We start from the raw sequence: 15,826 nt of genomic DNA, 5'->3' as shown, positions 1-15,826 counted from the left end.
GGGAGGAGACCCTGCCCCAAGTGGAGGAGTTCAAGTACCTAGGAGTCTTGTTCACGAGTGAGGGAAGAGTGGATCGTGAGATCGACAGGCGGAACAGTGCGGTGTCTTCAGTAATGCGGACGCTGTATCGATCCGTTGTGGTGAAGAAGGAGCTGAGCCGGGAGGCAAAGCTCTCAGTTTACCGGTCGATCTACGTTCCCGTCCTCACCTATGGTCATGACCTTTGGGTTATGACCGTAAGGACAAGATCACGGGTACAAGCGGCCCAAATGAGTTTCCTCCACCGGGTGGCAGGTCTCTCCCTTAGGGTGAGAAGCTCTGCCATCCGGGTGGAGCTCAAAGTGGAGAGGAGCCAGATGAAGTGGTTCAGGCATCAGGTCAGGATGCCACTCGAACGCCTCCCTACGGAGGTGTCTCGGGCACGTCCGACCTGTAGGAGACCACAGGGAAGACCCAGGACACGTTGGGAAGACTGTGTCTCCCGGCTGGCCTGGGAACGCCTCGGGATCCCCCGGGAGGAGCTGGACAAAGTGGCTGGGGAGAGGAAAGTCTGGGCTTCCCTGCTTAGGCTGCTGCCCCCGCGACCCGACCTCGGATAAGCGGAAGAAGATGGATGGATGGATGGACTGTTGCGTTCTCGATGCTGCTGTTAATGCATTGTAAGGACTGGTCTCCTATATCTTTAGTAAAACTTGGTAATATCGCTATTGTTTTGTTGGTCCTTCTTCCTCAACATATGTCATCCGATGGAATTTGGGATTGACCAGTGTCTTTTATTCCCTGAGAGGAACCTATTGGGTTAGATATTCTGCTCAACCCCCCGAGCCCACATGCTCATGAAATAGCCATGTTGCCTTCATCTACCCACTCTGCCTTCCAATATAGGACACGTTTGACAGTGAGTTATTACTTCCAGCCGCCATGCTGGGCTTTTTCCATTAAATTTGTGTATGACCCTCCCCACAGCCCAGACCTTTCTGCCATCAATGGGTGACGTCATCACTGCTCCTGTCACTCAGGTGACCGTGTCAGCAGGGGGTGTGGTGGGAGCTCTCGAGGAGCCCGACTGGCACTCATCGCACGCTGAGAACCCTGCGACACAGCTGCCGTCCAAAAAGAGAAGTCAGTCACTCGCTCAGCTCTTTTTCGAATAGTAATGACTTTCATTACTGTATGAAATGTCAATGGTGGCATTTTGTTCCCCTTTCAGGTAGGAAACGACATAGAAGGACCGATTCTCCCACCCCAGAGATAGTAGTGAGGAGAAATAGATACAATAAAGGTAACTTTTTAATGCCTTCAAGATTTTATTTGAAAACCAACAACATACATTTTTTCGAAAAGTGTACCTCAAAATTCATGCATGTAAGTGTTTGGCTTGTGTGTTATCGATTCTACATGTTTTAAATATTTATCAACTGCACTTAATGTACAAACCCCAAAACTAGTGTAGTTGGCACGTTGTGTAAATGGTAAATAAAAACAAAATACAATAATTTGCAAATCCTTTTCAACCTATATTCAATTGAATAGACTGCAAAGACAAGAAATTTAACGTTCGAACTGGAAAACAGTTTTTTTCTGCAAATATTAGTCTATTTGGAATTTGATGACTCCAACATGTTTCAAAAAAGCTGGCACAAGTGGCAAAAAAGACAGAGAAAGTTGAGGTATGCTCATCAAACACTTATTTGGAACATCCCACAGGTGAACGGGCTAATTGGGAACAGGTGGGTGCCGTGATTGGGTATGAAACCAGCTTCCGTGAAATTCTCAGTCATTCACAAACAAGGACAGGACGAGGGTCACCTCTTTGTGAACACATGCATGAGCAAATTGTTTAAGAATAGCATTTCTCAAACAAGCTATTGCAAGGAATGTAGGGAGTTCACCATCTACGGTCCGTAATATCATCAAGAAGTTTAGAAAATCTGGAGATTTTACTGCACATAAGCGATGATATAACCGACCTTCGATCCCTCGGACGGCATTGTATGAAAAACCGACATCAATCTCTAAAGGATATCACCACATGGGCTCGGGAACACTTCAGAAAACCACTGTCAGTAACTACAGTTTGTCGTGTCTGTAAGTGCAAGTTAAAGCTCTACTATGCAAAGCTGAAGCCATTTATCAACAACACCCAGTAACGCCGCTGGTTTTGCTGGGCCCGAGCTCATATAAGATAGGCTAATGCAAAGTGGAAAAGGGTTCTGTGGTCCGACGAGTCCACATTTTAAATAGTTTTTGGAAACTGTGGACGTCATGTCCTCCGGACCAAAGAGGAAAAGAACCATGCAGACTGTTATAGGCGCAAAGTTCAAAAGCCAGCATCTGTGATGGTATGTGGGTGTATCAGTGGCCAAGGCATGGGTAACTTACACAGGTCCTCGGTTGGTAGAGTGGCCATGCCAGCAACTTGAGGGTCGCAGGTTCGATTCCCGCTTACGCCATCCTAGTTACTGCCGTCGTGTCCTTGGGCAAGACACTTTACCCACCTGCTCCCAGTGCCACCCACACTGGTTTAAATGTAACTTAGATATTGGGTTTCACTCTGTAACTAGAGAAAAGCGCTATATAAATATAATTCACTTCATCTGTGAAGGCACCATTAATGCTGAAAGGTACATACAGGTTTCGGAGCAACATATGTTGCCATCCAAGCAACGTTATCATGGACGCCCCTGCTTATTTTAGCAATACAATGCCAAGCTATTTGTTACAACAGCGTGGCTTCATACTAAATAAGTGCGGGTACTAGACTGGCCTGCCTGTAGTCCAGACCTGTCTCCCATTTAAAAATGTGTGGCCGCATTATGAAGCCTAAAATACCAAAACGCAGACAACTTAAGCTCTACATCAAGCAAGAATGGGAAAGAATTACACCTGAAAAGCTTCAAAAATTGGTCTCCTCAGTTCCCAAACGTTCACTGAGTGTTGTTAAAAGAAAAGGTGATGTAACACAGTGGTGAACATGCCCTTTCCCAACTACTTTGGCACATGTCGCAGCCATGAAATTCTAAGTTAATTATTATTTGCAAAAAAAGTTTGAACATCAAATATCTTGTCTTTGTAGTGCATTCAGTTAAATATGTGTTAAAAAGGATTTGCAAATCATTTTATTCCGTTTATATTTACATCTAACACCATTTCCCAACTCATATGGAAACGGGGTTTGTAGTTGACCAAACCCCAAACTCATGTTGTTGTTTCTTCCATTGTCTTTCGTCAATCAGGCGGCCACACATTGTACCTGTGGCAGTTTCTGATGGAGTTACTGCAAGACCGACAGGTTTGCCCTCGTTACATTAAATGGACCAACCCCGACGCCGGGATTTTCAAGCTGGTCAACTCCAAGGCCGTGGCGAGACTCTGGGGCAAACACAAGAACAAGCCAGATATGAATTATGAGACCATGGGGAGGGCGCTCAGGTGCAGTACTACTTCCTTACAACATGCATTCATTAAGTTATTGTGTAAATTAGGATAGGATAGACTTTTATTTAATTATGTTGTGGCAGTGCAGATACTAAACGTCCAGCAAAAAAGGCAAAAAAACAAGAGGAAAACATTAGAGCACATAGCTGATGCAACCAGCTGCCACTTTATCAGCACCATTTCTACATACAGCTACAAAAGTAAAACATTGCAATAAATAACACATATTACGCACATATGTTTGTATATATACACACTGTAGTCGCCTGTCCAGGCCATTGTCTGCTGGGGTAGGAACAGACAGGAACAGGCCCAACAAAGCAATCAAGAGAGCCAACTCCGTCTTAGGCTGCCCACTAGCTCTCGGCAAAAATATCCATTAAGCGCGAATGAGCGAGAATCGAGTGGTAGACCGAAGTGTCCGATTACATGCTCATTCAGCCAGGACTCGTTTACTTGAGTCATATTGCAGTCTACGCCTATCTCCTATGTGTGACTGCCATCTACCGGTCACACTTATCATTACACCATGTACCACATAAAACAGCTTTGAGGTGGGTAAGCGCAACCAAAAGTATTCCGTACATCATGCACAATGGGTTGTAAGGCGCACTGTCGAGTTTTGAGAAAATGAAAGGGTTTTAAGTGCGCCTTTTAGTCCGGAAAATACCTTATAAAAATAGATACCAATCAAATATACTGCACAACTGATGAACAGTGCATTTTCTTACAATTACGCAACTGTCAAATAAATACATTCAAAATAGATTATTAATAAATGAATGATAAATATTTTCAATGGAACATATAAAATGTTGTTGTTGTTTACTTGAGTCATATTGCAGTCTAGACGTATCTCTTATGTGTGACTGCCATCTACTGGTCACCCTTATCATTACACCATGTACCACATAAAAAAAATAGCTTCAATTTTGGTAAGCACAACCCAAATTATTCCGTACATTTGGCGCACCGGGTCTTAAGGCGCATTGACAAGTTTTGAGAAAATACCGTACTTTTCTAAAATCCATGATTAGTGAATTATATTTATATAGCGCTTTTCTCTATTGACTCAAAGCGCTTTACATAGTGAAACCCAATATCTAAGTTACATTTGAACCAGTGTGGGTGGCACCGAGAGCAGGTGGGTAGAGTGTCTTGCCCAAAGAACCTGACCTGGAACCCTCAAGTTCTTACCAACCGAGCTACACCCAACACGAATGTCGACCTTGATCCTGTGCTGTCGCGCAGGTATTACTACCAAAGGGGCATCCTGAACAAGGTGGAAGGCCAGCGCCTGGTCTACCAGTTCACCTCCCTCCCCGACGACATGATCTACATCACCGACGGCGGCGAAGTGGACGACGAGCCCGACGACGGCAGCGCCGACGAGGGGGCGAGCGAGGACTCCGACGACAGCACCGTGTCCTCCAGCAACCAATCGGTGTTCGAGGAGGACGAGAAAAAACCCCCGCCGGCCCCGGCCCCCGCCCGCCGCGGCCGGCCGCCCCGGGACGCCGCCCCCACCCCCCTCCGGCCGTCCAACGCCAGCCTCATCCGGGAGCAGCACCTGCCCATCGTGTCCGCCGAGATGCTGCGCACCCTGCAGAATCTGCGGAAGGTCCAGTCCCTCCAGCCGGCCGGCCGCGCCTCGGTCTTCAAGACGGCCCAGCTGCTGGGGAGTCTCTACGAGCAAGACGCGGGGCAGGCCCAGCCGGTGGAGACCCAGCAGCTGGTGCCTCTAATCGCCTCCGACCAGTAAAACGGCGAGTCTTACCACTTCAGGAAACAACTTCTATTCCCTGGGCTTTACAGAGCAAAGATGTTATTCGTGACTCCAAAGATGGACTCTGGTACCTTCCTCCGCTTGCACTTCTGAGCACCACACTGTGCTCTCTTTTTCCCACCCGTAAACTGAATCATTCCTCTGCCTTGACAATGACTTTTGCACTAATGTTTATCTCTGCTGTAGGTTTTTTTTCTCCTGGAAGTGCCTGAAGTTCTCAGTCCTCCTCGTTCGAGGGAACACATTCCACCTTTTTTCTAAGATAAGTGAACTCCGATTGTCTTTATGAATTGTTTAAAAAAAAAGGGATCACTGTTAGAATAAATTAGCACTGCTGCTGTTATTATTTAAGAATTTTTTTTTATTTTTACAGCAGGTTTTTTTTTGACAATCACACGCGATCTCTTGACTTTATTTCGCCACTGTGCCTCTTGTATTCACACTGTTTTTTTTTTCACTCTGCAATGCACACATTTTGTCTGTAGTGAAAATGTAATGCCACGGTCAAAAGTTTACATACACTTGTGAAGTGAATTATACTTTTATATAGCGCATTTCTCTAGTGACTCAAAGCGCTTTACATAGTGACACCCAATATCCAAGTTACATTGGCACTGGGAGCAGGTGGGTAAAGTGTCTTGCCCAAGGACACAACGGCAGTGACTAGGATGGCAGAAGCGGGAATCGAACCTGCAACCCTCAAGTTGCTGGCACGGCCACTCTACCAACCGAGCTATGTTTGTTTACGTGCAAAATTGGGCGCCCAAACAAAGAATCCCACACATTGGGGACGGTCTATGTGCTTTTCTTTGTGGAGTATTATTGCAACATAAGAATTATATAAGCAAAATAACCATGGGGGCCAGAGAAAGTTGTGAGTGCCAGCACTTCGAAATTTCAAATAATTAAATTTTAAGGCAAGAGCCTTAAATTAAAAAAAGGTACTAGTGGTAGTAAATATCAATTTGTAATTATTCTTTGTTTAAAAAAAATAGCGCGTAAATGTGGGTTTTGGAACGAATAACTAATGAAACCCAATATCTAAGTTACATTTAAACCAGTGTGGGTGGCACTGGGAGCAGGTGGGTAAAGTGTCTTGCCCAAGGACACAACGGCAGTGACTAGGATGGCAGAAGCGGGAATCGAACCTGCAACCCTCAAGTTGCTGGCACGGCCACTCTACCAACCGAGCTATGTTTGTTTACGTGCAAAATTGGGCGCCCAAACAAAGAATCCCACACATTGGGGACGGTCTATGTGCTTTTCTTTGTGGAGTATTATTGCAACATAAGAATTATATAAGCAAAATAACCATGGGGGCCAGAGAAAGTTGTGAGTGCCAGCACTTCGAAATTTCAAATAATTAAATTTTAAGGCAAGAGCCTTAAATTAAAAAAGGTACTAATGGTAGTAAATATCAATTTGTAATTATTCTTTGTTTAAAAAAAATAGCGCGTAAATGTGGGTTTTGGAACGAATAACTAATGAAACCCAATATCTAAGTTACATTTAAACCAGTGTGGGTGGCACTGGGAGCAGGTGGGTAAAGTGTCTTGCCCAAGGATGGCGGAAGCGGGAATCGAACCTGCAACCCTCAAGTTGCTGACACAGCCGCTCTACCAACCGAGCTATACCGTCACTTATGAAGGACATAATGCTACAGAATAAAATAGAAAGTAAAATGGTACAAATAAAAATTGAGCACCACAGCTCGCTCACAATAGACAATAATAATAATAAACAACATAATTTATATCATGTATTTTATATATATATAATATATGAATAATATAAATATATTCTACATTTAAGTACAGTCAAAGGGAACATCCAGTGGGGCAAAAAAGTATTTAGTCAGCCAGCGATTGTGCAAGTTCTCCCACTTCAAAGGATGACAGAGGTCTGTAATGTTCATCATAGGTACACTTCAAAGGATGACAGAGGTCTGTAATGTTCATCATAGGTACACTTCAAAGGATGACAGAGGTCTGTAATGTTCATCATAGGTACACTTCAACTGTGAGAGACAGAATGTGGAAAAATAATCCAGGAATTCACATTGTAGGAATTTTAAAAAATTTATGGTGGAAAATAAGTATTTGGTCAATAACAAAAATTCAACTCAATACTATGTAATATAACCTTTGTTGGCAATAACAGAGGTTTGCACACACAGTAGCTGGTATTTTGGCCCATTCCTCCACGCAGATCTTCTCCAGAGCATTGATGTTTTGGGGCTGTCGCCGAGCAACACGGACTTTCAACTCCCTCCACAGATTTTCCATGGGGTTCTGCTAGGCCACTCCAGGACTTTCGAATGCTTCTTACTGAGCCACTCCTTTGTTGCTCGGGCGGTGTGTTAGGGATTGTTGTCATGCTGGAAAACCCAGGCACGTTTCATCTTCCAAGCTCTCACTTATGGAAGGAGGTTTTGTCTCCAAATCTCACGATACATGGCCCCATTCATTCTTTCCTTAACACGGATCAATCGTCCTGTCCCCTTAGCAGAAAAACAGCCCCAAAGCATGATGTTTCCACCCCCATGCTTCACAGTAGGTGTGGTGTTCTTGGGATGCAACTCAGTATTCTTGAGTTGAGTTTATACCAAAATGGATACATGGATGATACAGCAGAGGATTGGGAGAAATTTCATGTGGTCAGATGAAACCAAAATAGAACTTTTTGGTATAAACTCAACTGGTGGTGTTTGGAGGAAGAAGAATACTGAGTTGCATCCCAAGAACACCATACCTACTGTGAAGCATGGGGGTGGAAACATCATGCTTTGGGGGTGTTTTTCTGCTAAGAGGACAGGGCGATTGATCCGTGTTAAGGAAAGAATGAATGGGGCCATGTATCGTGAGATTTTGAGTCAAAACCTCAATACTTGTTTTCCACCATCATTTACAAATAAATTCTTTAAAATTCCTACAATGTGAATTCCTGGATTTTTTCTTCCCATTCTGTCTCTCACAGTTGAAGTGTACCTATGCTGAACATTACAGACCTCTGTCATCATTTGAAGTGGGAGAACTTGCACAATCGCTGGCTGACTAAATACTTTTTTGCATTATACAGTCTGATCACTGTCGGTTTGAAGGACTGTCGTAGTTTCAAATAATTTCTGCAACTCTTATTTTTTTTTGTGATAGTGATTGGAGCATATACATTCATGAAGTTTGGTTCTTTTATGAATTTATTATTGGTCTACTGAAAATGCAAAATGTTAATATTTGCTTACATGTCCCTTGGCAAGTTTCACTGCAATAAGGCGATTTTGGTAGCCATCCACAAGCTTCTGGTTGAGTTTTTGACCACTCCTCTTGACAAAATTGGTGCGGTACAGCTAAATGTGTTGGTTTTCTGACACAGACTTGTTTCTTCAGCATTGTCCACACGTTTAAGTCGGGATTTATTGGGAAGGCCATTCTAAAAACTTAATTCCAGCCACTCCTTTACCACTTTTGACGTGTGTTTGGGGGTCATTGTCCCTGTTGGAACACCAGACTGAGCCCAAAGTCCAACCTCCGGGCTGATGATTTTAGGTTGTCCTGAATAATTTGGAGGTAATCCTCCTTTTTCATCGTCTCATTTAAAGCAGCAGTTCCATTGGCAGCAGAACAGGCCCAAAGCATAATCCTACCACCACCATGCTTGTCAGTAGGTTTGGTGTTCCTGGGATTAAAAAGGCCTCACCTTTTCTTCTGTATTGTGGCCAAACAGATCAATTTTTGTTTCGTCTGACCACAGAACTTTCCTCCAGAAGGTCTTATCTATGGCTTTAAAGCAGGGGTCCCCAAACGTTTGGACTTGGGACCCGCATTGGGTTAAAACTATTTGGCATGCATGTATGTATATATGTATGTATGTATGTATGTATGAATGAATGAATACAGCGACGAAGCGGCCGGCTGGAGCGAGAAAGAGCTGAAAAGCGGCCCGACCGCAGACAAGCTTTATTTGAAAAAATAAAAGAGTCAAACCTGCGCAAGGCAATGTCCTTCCTGGGTGGTCCATTGAACCCGCACAACGACGGCTTAAGACTGTCACAGTGATTTAATTTGAAAAAATCCGTCTAGAATGAAGGTCTAGTCCTGACTAAGTCGTGCGGACAATGCTGAAGAAACAAGTCCATGTCAGAAAACCAGCAAATTTAGCCGAACCGCACCAATTTTGTCAAGAGGAGTGGTCAAAAATTCAACCGGAAGCCTTTGTGACAGTCTCATGCCGTGCGGGTTCCCAGGACCATCAAGGAAGGACATTGCTGAGCAGGTTTGACTTGCTTTATATTTTTCAATTAAGCTTGTCTGCGGTCGGGTCGCTCTTCCGCGGCGTCTCCCGTCTCCCTCTGCTGCTCGCTCTCCGGTTCGCTCTTCAGTCGGCCGCGTCTCCGTCTCCCGTGTCTTGCTCTCTGTCTCTTTCAATCCTCTCCACCTCCTTCTCCCCTTTTATACATTGAGAGGAGATACATTGATTGTGTCCAGGTGCGCGATCCACACACCTGATCTCTATTGTGGCGTCGCTCCCGGCACGCCCCGCCTCTCCACTCGGCCGCCTTCTCCGCCTCCTCGCCGCCACAACCTTATCGCAGTGAAACTTGCCAAATATTAACATTGCCGCACATATACTTTTAACAAAGTCACATTTTCAGTAGACCCATAATAAATTCACAAAAGAACCAAATGTATGAATGTTTTTTTTGGTGTCATGCCCCAATCCCCCAAAAATAAGAGTTGTCGAAATGATTGGAAACTCAAGACAGCCATGACATTATGTTCCTTACAAGTGTACGTAAACTTTTGACCACGTCTGTGTATGGAACTGTAAAGCCTTGATATATTTACTTACTGTATATTTACGATATGCCTGTGAACGTGCTTGACTTGTGCCTTGTTGCCATTTTTTTTCCTCCCTCAGGTTTGTTTTGCATAGACTGCAAAAAAATGACAATGGCTGCTGGCCCTTCATAATGAAGTCATACTAAGTTTATTCCCTTACATTTTGTTATATAATATATAACTAAGCCAGCCCACACTCCTTTAGAAATACGTACGATTTTGCTTGTACGCAGTAGTTGTGCGTTTGACCCCCAGGGAATTTTATGCAAACATGTTTTCTACGCTAACATGAAGTCAAAATGTTAATTGGAGAATTCTCATTAGTTGTGCAAACTGGAGGTGCCTTGATACTGTATGCTTTTTTTTTAAAGGGAGAGGTGGCATTTCCTGTGTCTTTGAAGCAGTACAGATGTAGTAGAAAGCTCACGTTTCAGCTCTATAAAATAAATATAATCTTTTTATTTTGGATGAAGTCGATTCTTGCAAAACGATCATAATTCTCGGGTGGCATCGGCGTAAACGTGCTACCTTTCGTCGCTAACCCCTTCGAGTTCACGAAGGATTTGCAGGAAGACATAGATCAACATCTGAAGCAGATATACCTTGCAAGAGATCAGGAGTTGGGAAAGTATAACAAATCAGAAACGGGGGGAAAAACACTCATAACCATAGCACACATAAGCATGTGTGTAAGAGGGAAACACCAAAGGACATTAAAGACTTTAAAAGAGCGTAGCTGATGCGACCGGCCACTTCTACACACAGCTACAAAAGTAAAACAAAACAAAAAAAAAACATATACAGAGAATTGGAGCAGACCCAACAAAGCAACCAAGAAAGCCGACTCCACCCTCGGCCGCCCACCAGCTCTCGCCAATCAGTCAGATTCAGATTCCGAATCAGAAATACTTTAACAATCCCCAAGGGGAAATTAAGATTTTCGGCAAAATCCCATTGAACAGCAGACAAACATTACAGGGAGACAGAACAGGATCGCTGAAGGGTCTGCCAACTTCCGGCGCCCCTTAAAAAAAAGGTGATAAACAGGTGGAAAAAACACCCATAGCCATGGCACATATAAGCATGTGTGTAAGAGGGAAACACCAAAGGACATTAAAGACTTTAAAAGAGCGGAGCTGATGCGACCGGCCACTTCTACACACAGCTACAAAAGTAAAACAAAACAAAAAAAAAACATATACAGAGAATTGGAGCAGACCCAACAAAGCAACCAAGAAAGCCGACTCCACCCTCGGCCGCCCACCAGCTCTCGCCAATCAGTCAGATTCAGATTCCGAATCAGAAATACTTTAACAATCCCCAAGGGGAAATTAAGATTTTCGGCAAAATCCCATTGAAAAGCAGACAAACATTACAGGGAGACAGAACAGGATCGCTGAAGGGTCTGCCAACTTCCGGCGCCCCTTAAAAAAAAGGTGATAAACAGGTGGAAAAAACACTCATAGCCATGGCACATATAAGCATGTGTGTAACAGGGAAACACCAAAGTACATTAAAGGACATTAAAAGAGCACAGCTGATGCAACCGGCCACGTCTACACACTTTTACAAAAGTAAAAACAAAAAAAACATATACAGAGAATTGGAGCAGACCCAACAAAGCAACCAAGAGAGCGGACTCCACCCTCGGCCGCCCACCAGCTCTCGCCAATCAGTCAGATTTAGAATCAGAAATACGCTAAAGTCCTACTGAAAGCCACTACTACCCACCACACAGTCTGATAGTTTATATATCAATGATGAAATATTAACATTGCAACACATGCCAATACGGCCGCTTTAGTTTACTAAATTGCAATTTTAAATTTTGCGCGGAAGTCGTCTCTTTTCATCGCATAAATCCACAGTATTCTGGACTTCTGTGTTGCTGAATCTTTTGCAATTTGCTCAATGAATAATGGAGACGTCAAAGAAGAAAGATGTAGGTGGGAAGCGGTGTATGGCGGCCGCCTTTAGCAACACAAACACAGCCGGTGTTTCCTTGTTTACATTCCCGAAAGATGACGGTGAAGCTTTAGTATGGAAAAGAGATGTCAAGCAACATGGTTCCCTGCCACATGTCAACCGTCAGGTTTCGGTGAAAAAATGGTGGTAATAAGTCGGCTCTTACCGTTGACATGAATGGAGAGCTTGCATCGTTCCTCCTGCACTTGCAGCTGCGGACTCTATTGCCTCCTCCCACCGGCCGCCCCCGACAGTCGGATGTTTCCACCGTGGAGGAGGGGGAAAAAAAATCTCAGCCCGGCCCCACTGGCTGGCTTCGCCTCGTCGAGAAACGTGGCTTCCCTCAGAGACACTGGCGGTCACCACACTCGTGACCACACCCCTCCGACCTTCAGGTACGACTATATAATCTCACTAAAACACTAGTAACACTATAAGCAGATAAGGGATTTTTCAGAATTATCCTAGTAAATTTGACTAATACAGGGGTCACCAACGCGATGCCCGTAAGGACCAGATGAGTCGCCCGCTGGCCTGTTCTAAAAATAGCTCAAATAGCAGCACTTACCAGTGAGCTGCCTCTATTTTTTAAATTGTATTTATTTACTAGCAAGCTGGTCTCGCTTTGCTGGACATTTTTAATTCTAAGAGAGACAAAACTCAAATAGAATTTGAAAATCCAAGAAAATATTTTAAAGACTTGGTCTTCACTTGTTTAAATAAATTAATTTATTGTTTTACTTTGCTTCTTATAACTTTCAGAAAGACAATTTTAAAGAAAAAAATACAACCTTAAAAATGATTTTAGGATTTTTAAACACATATACTTTTTTAGCTTTTAAATTCCTTCCTCTTCTTTCCTGACAATTTAAATCAATGTTCAAGTAAATAATTTTTTTTAGTGTAAAGAATAATTTTTTTTTTTTTAATTTAATTCTTTATTTTAGCTTCTGTTTTTTTGGACGAAGAATATTTGTGAAATATTTCTTCAAACTTATTATGATTAAAATTCAGAAAAAATATTCTTGCAAATCTAGAAAATCTATAGAATCAAATTTTAATCTTATTTCAAAGTCTTTTGAAGTTATTTTAAAATTTTTGTTCTGGAAAATCTAGAAGAAATAATGATTTGTCTTTGTTAGAAATATAGCTTGGTCCAATTTGTTATATATTCTAACAAAGTGCAGATTGGATTTTAACCTATTTAAAACATGTCATCAAAATTCTAAAATTAATTTTAATCAGGAAAAATTACTAATGATGTTCCATAAATTATTTTTTTAATTTTTTCGAAAAGATTCGAATTAGCTAGTTTTTCTCTTCATTTTTTTTTTGGTTAAATTTTGAATTTTAAAGAGTCGAAATTGAAGATAAACTATGTTTAATAATTTTATTTTCATTTTTTTCGAGTTTTCTCCTCTTTTAAACCGTTCAATTAAGTGTTTTTTTCATCATTTATTCCCCACAAAAAACCTTCCGTAAAAGGAAAAAAAATGTACGACGGAATGATAGACAGAAATACCCATTTTTTTGTATATATATTCATATATTGATTAAAGGTAAATTGAGCAAATTGGTTATTTCTGGCAATGTATTTAAGTGTGTATCAAACTGGTAGCCTGTCACATTCATCAGTACCCAAGAAGTAGCTCTTGGTTTCAAAAAGGTTGGTGACCCCTGGTCTAATAAGATCTGAATCCCTCTGCCGTCTAGTTTTTTTCCTAGTCCTTCACTCTAACTTTCCTCATCCACGAATCTTTCATCCTCGCTCAAATTAATGGGAAAATCGTCGCTTTCTTGGTCTGAATCGCTCTCTCTGCAGGTGGCCATGATTGTAAACAATGTTCAGATGTGAGGAGCTCCACAACCCGTGACGTCTGCTACTTCCGATACAGGCAAGGCTTTTTTATTAGCGACCAAAAGTTGCAAACTTAATCGTCCATGTTCTCTACTAAATCCTTTCAGCAAAAATATGGCGATATCACAAAATGATCAAGTATGACACATAGAATGGACCTGCTATCCCTGTTTAAATAAGAACATCTCAGCGCCCCCCGCGACCCCGAAAGGGAATAAGCGGTAGAAAATGGATGGATGGATGGATTTAAAAGAGCAGAGCTGATACACACAGCCACAAAAGTAAAACAACAACAAACATACACTGTGTTGGGGTGAGCATGGCCAGGAACAGGAGCAGACCCAACAAAGCAACCACCTTAGGCCAGTGTCCAGTCCGCATGGATGAGCGAGGATCCGTCCAAGGAGACACTGGGAAACCTGTCCTGTCCGTCCCAGCTCTGCAGACCCTGTGTGTCTTCATCCGCATCTCCTCCAGTTTTTCCAAACGGACTCTGGTGTGGCAGAGACCCAGCAGCTGGTCTCCATGGCCTAAAGGCAGATCCAGAAGTTCATTTTAAAAAAACCACCACAAAAGTGCCACTCCTTGTCACACAGTCCCAAGGTTCCCCAATCAAAAGGCAAACAAAAAACCCCACATATCGCCTGTATCGGTTGGGGACATCTCTACGCTGCTGATCCGCTTGAGATGGTTTCCTGTGGACGGGACTCTCACTGCTGTGTTGGAGCCACTATGGATTGAACTTTCACAGTATCATGTTAGACCCGCTCGACATCCATTGCTTTCGGTCCCCTAGAGGGGGGGGGGGTTGCCCACATCTGAGGTCCTCTCCAAGGTTTCTCATAGTCAGCATTGTCACTGGCGTCCCACTGAATGTGAATTCTCCCTGCCCACTGGGTGTGAGTTTTCCTTGCCCTTTTGTGGGTTCTTCCGAGGATGTTGTAGTCGTAATGATTTGTGCAGTCCTTTGAGACATTTGTGATTTGGGGCTATATAAATAAACATTGATTGATTGATTGACATGCAGACTAACAAAATAAATAGACCACAATCAAATGTCCACTCTAGACCAGGCTGGTTCTCCAGGATATACCAAAATAAGACTAATAGTTCGGGTCAAAGTCCAAAACCCTCAGATTTATGCCCTAACAAACCAATTTAGTCAAATATCCTTGGTCTATGGCTGTGATTATTAAATTGTGGCTTGCGGTACGCCAAAAGATCAATTATAAATATTTAAACACAGTGTTACTATTCAAACTGTAATGTTACTTTGGGCAAAAATAATAAATATATATAAATATTTTTTTAAAAAAGGCATTGTTTTTAATGAATAATTACGCCTACTATGCTACTGTATCTTAATATTGGTCATTATGATGAGCCAAGCGATTTTTTTTTTTAACCCCTGGTTTTTGATGTTTTCACAAAAAAAAGACAAATCTACTGTACAAGCAAAACTATTATCTTGTTCGTTTCAAAATAAAAGTCGAAACAATGCGGCATTTTCACCAGAATCCTATGTCATTACTATTCTACACATGCTATTCTGTTCAAATGAATACATATTTAGGGTGGAAAGGTACCTAAAATAAATAAATAAAAACAAGTAGATAAATATGAACAAGTAAATAAATCAGCGTTTGTTCGATACATGTATATTCAATTTGTTGTATTTATAAAATATATCAACCTACAAATTCTTGATAATACTATTAAGTTGCAAAGTGAAACTCAAATTTGTTGGAGGTTTTCAAATTAGGAATAAAATATTGGAAAAATTCCCTTACATTTGTATTAAAGTTGTTTTGACGGGTCCAATTTTTTTTATTTTATTTAATCTATTTATATTGTCACTTAATAATTTATTCTACATTCTTTATATAAAAAAAGGTGTTTAAAACATTTTAATGTATTGAAAGTGCCTTAATTTGTTTATTT

At 42.1% G+C, this 15,826-nt stretch overlaps 1 protein-coding gene and 1 long non-coding RNA gene across 5 annotated transcripts in view; both read left to right on the top strand.

Moving 5' to 3' along the window:
• The window catches only part of LOC133545571 (ETS-related transcription factor Elf-1-like), a 38,686-nt gene extending 30,958 nt beyond the window's left edge, over positions 1 to 7,728 (top strand). For 3 of the 4 annotated variants that reach the window (XM_061891282.1, XM_061891292.1, XM_061891304.1), the window contains 4 exons: positions 967 to 1,122; positions 1,211 to 1,282; positions 3,237 to 3,432; positions 4,690 to 7,728. In XM_061891282.1, coding sequence (XP_061747266.1) covers positions 967 to 1,122; positions 1,211 to 1,282; positions 3,237 to 3,432; positions 4,690 to 5,200 — 935 coding nt within the window. In that variant the 3' untranslated portion in view covers positions 5,201 to 7,728. The remainder of the gene's footprint in view (positions 1 to 966; positions 1,123 to 1,210; positions 1,283 to 3,236; positions 3,433 to 4,689) is intronic. The other variant, XR_009804875.1, reaches the window with a different exon arrangement.
• A 15-nt stretch (positions 7,729 to 7,743) lies between these two features.
• LOC133545581 (uncharacterized) lies at positions 7,744 to 15,191 on the top strand. The gene is made up of 2 exons (XR_009804876.1): positions 7,744 to 12,422; positions 13,850 to 15,191. It is a non-coding gene; the product is annotated as an uncharacterized LOC133545581 (long non-coding RNA).
• The last annotated feature ends 635 nt before the right edge of the window (positions 15,192 to 15,826 follow it).

Source organism: Nerophis ophidion, linkage group LG02 (assembly GCF_033978795.1).
Source record: "Nerophis ophidion isolate RoL-2023_Sa linkage group LG02, RoL_Noph_v1.0, whole genome shotgun sequence".
In the NCBI taxonomy this organism is placed as follows: domain Eukaryota; kingdom Metazoa; phylum Chordata; class Actinopteri; order Syngnathiformes; family Syngnathidae; genus Nerophis; species Nerophis ophidion.
The sequence above is the reverse complement of the archived record's forward strand: the minus strand, read 5'-3'. Positions and strand labels throughout refer to the sequence as shown.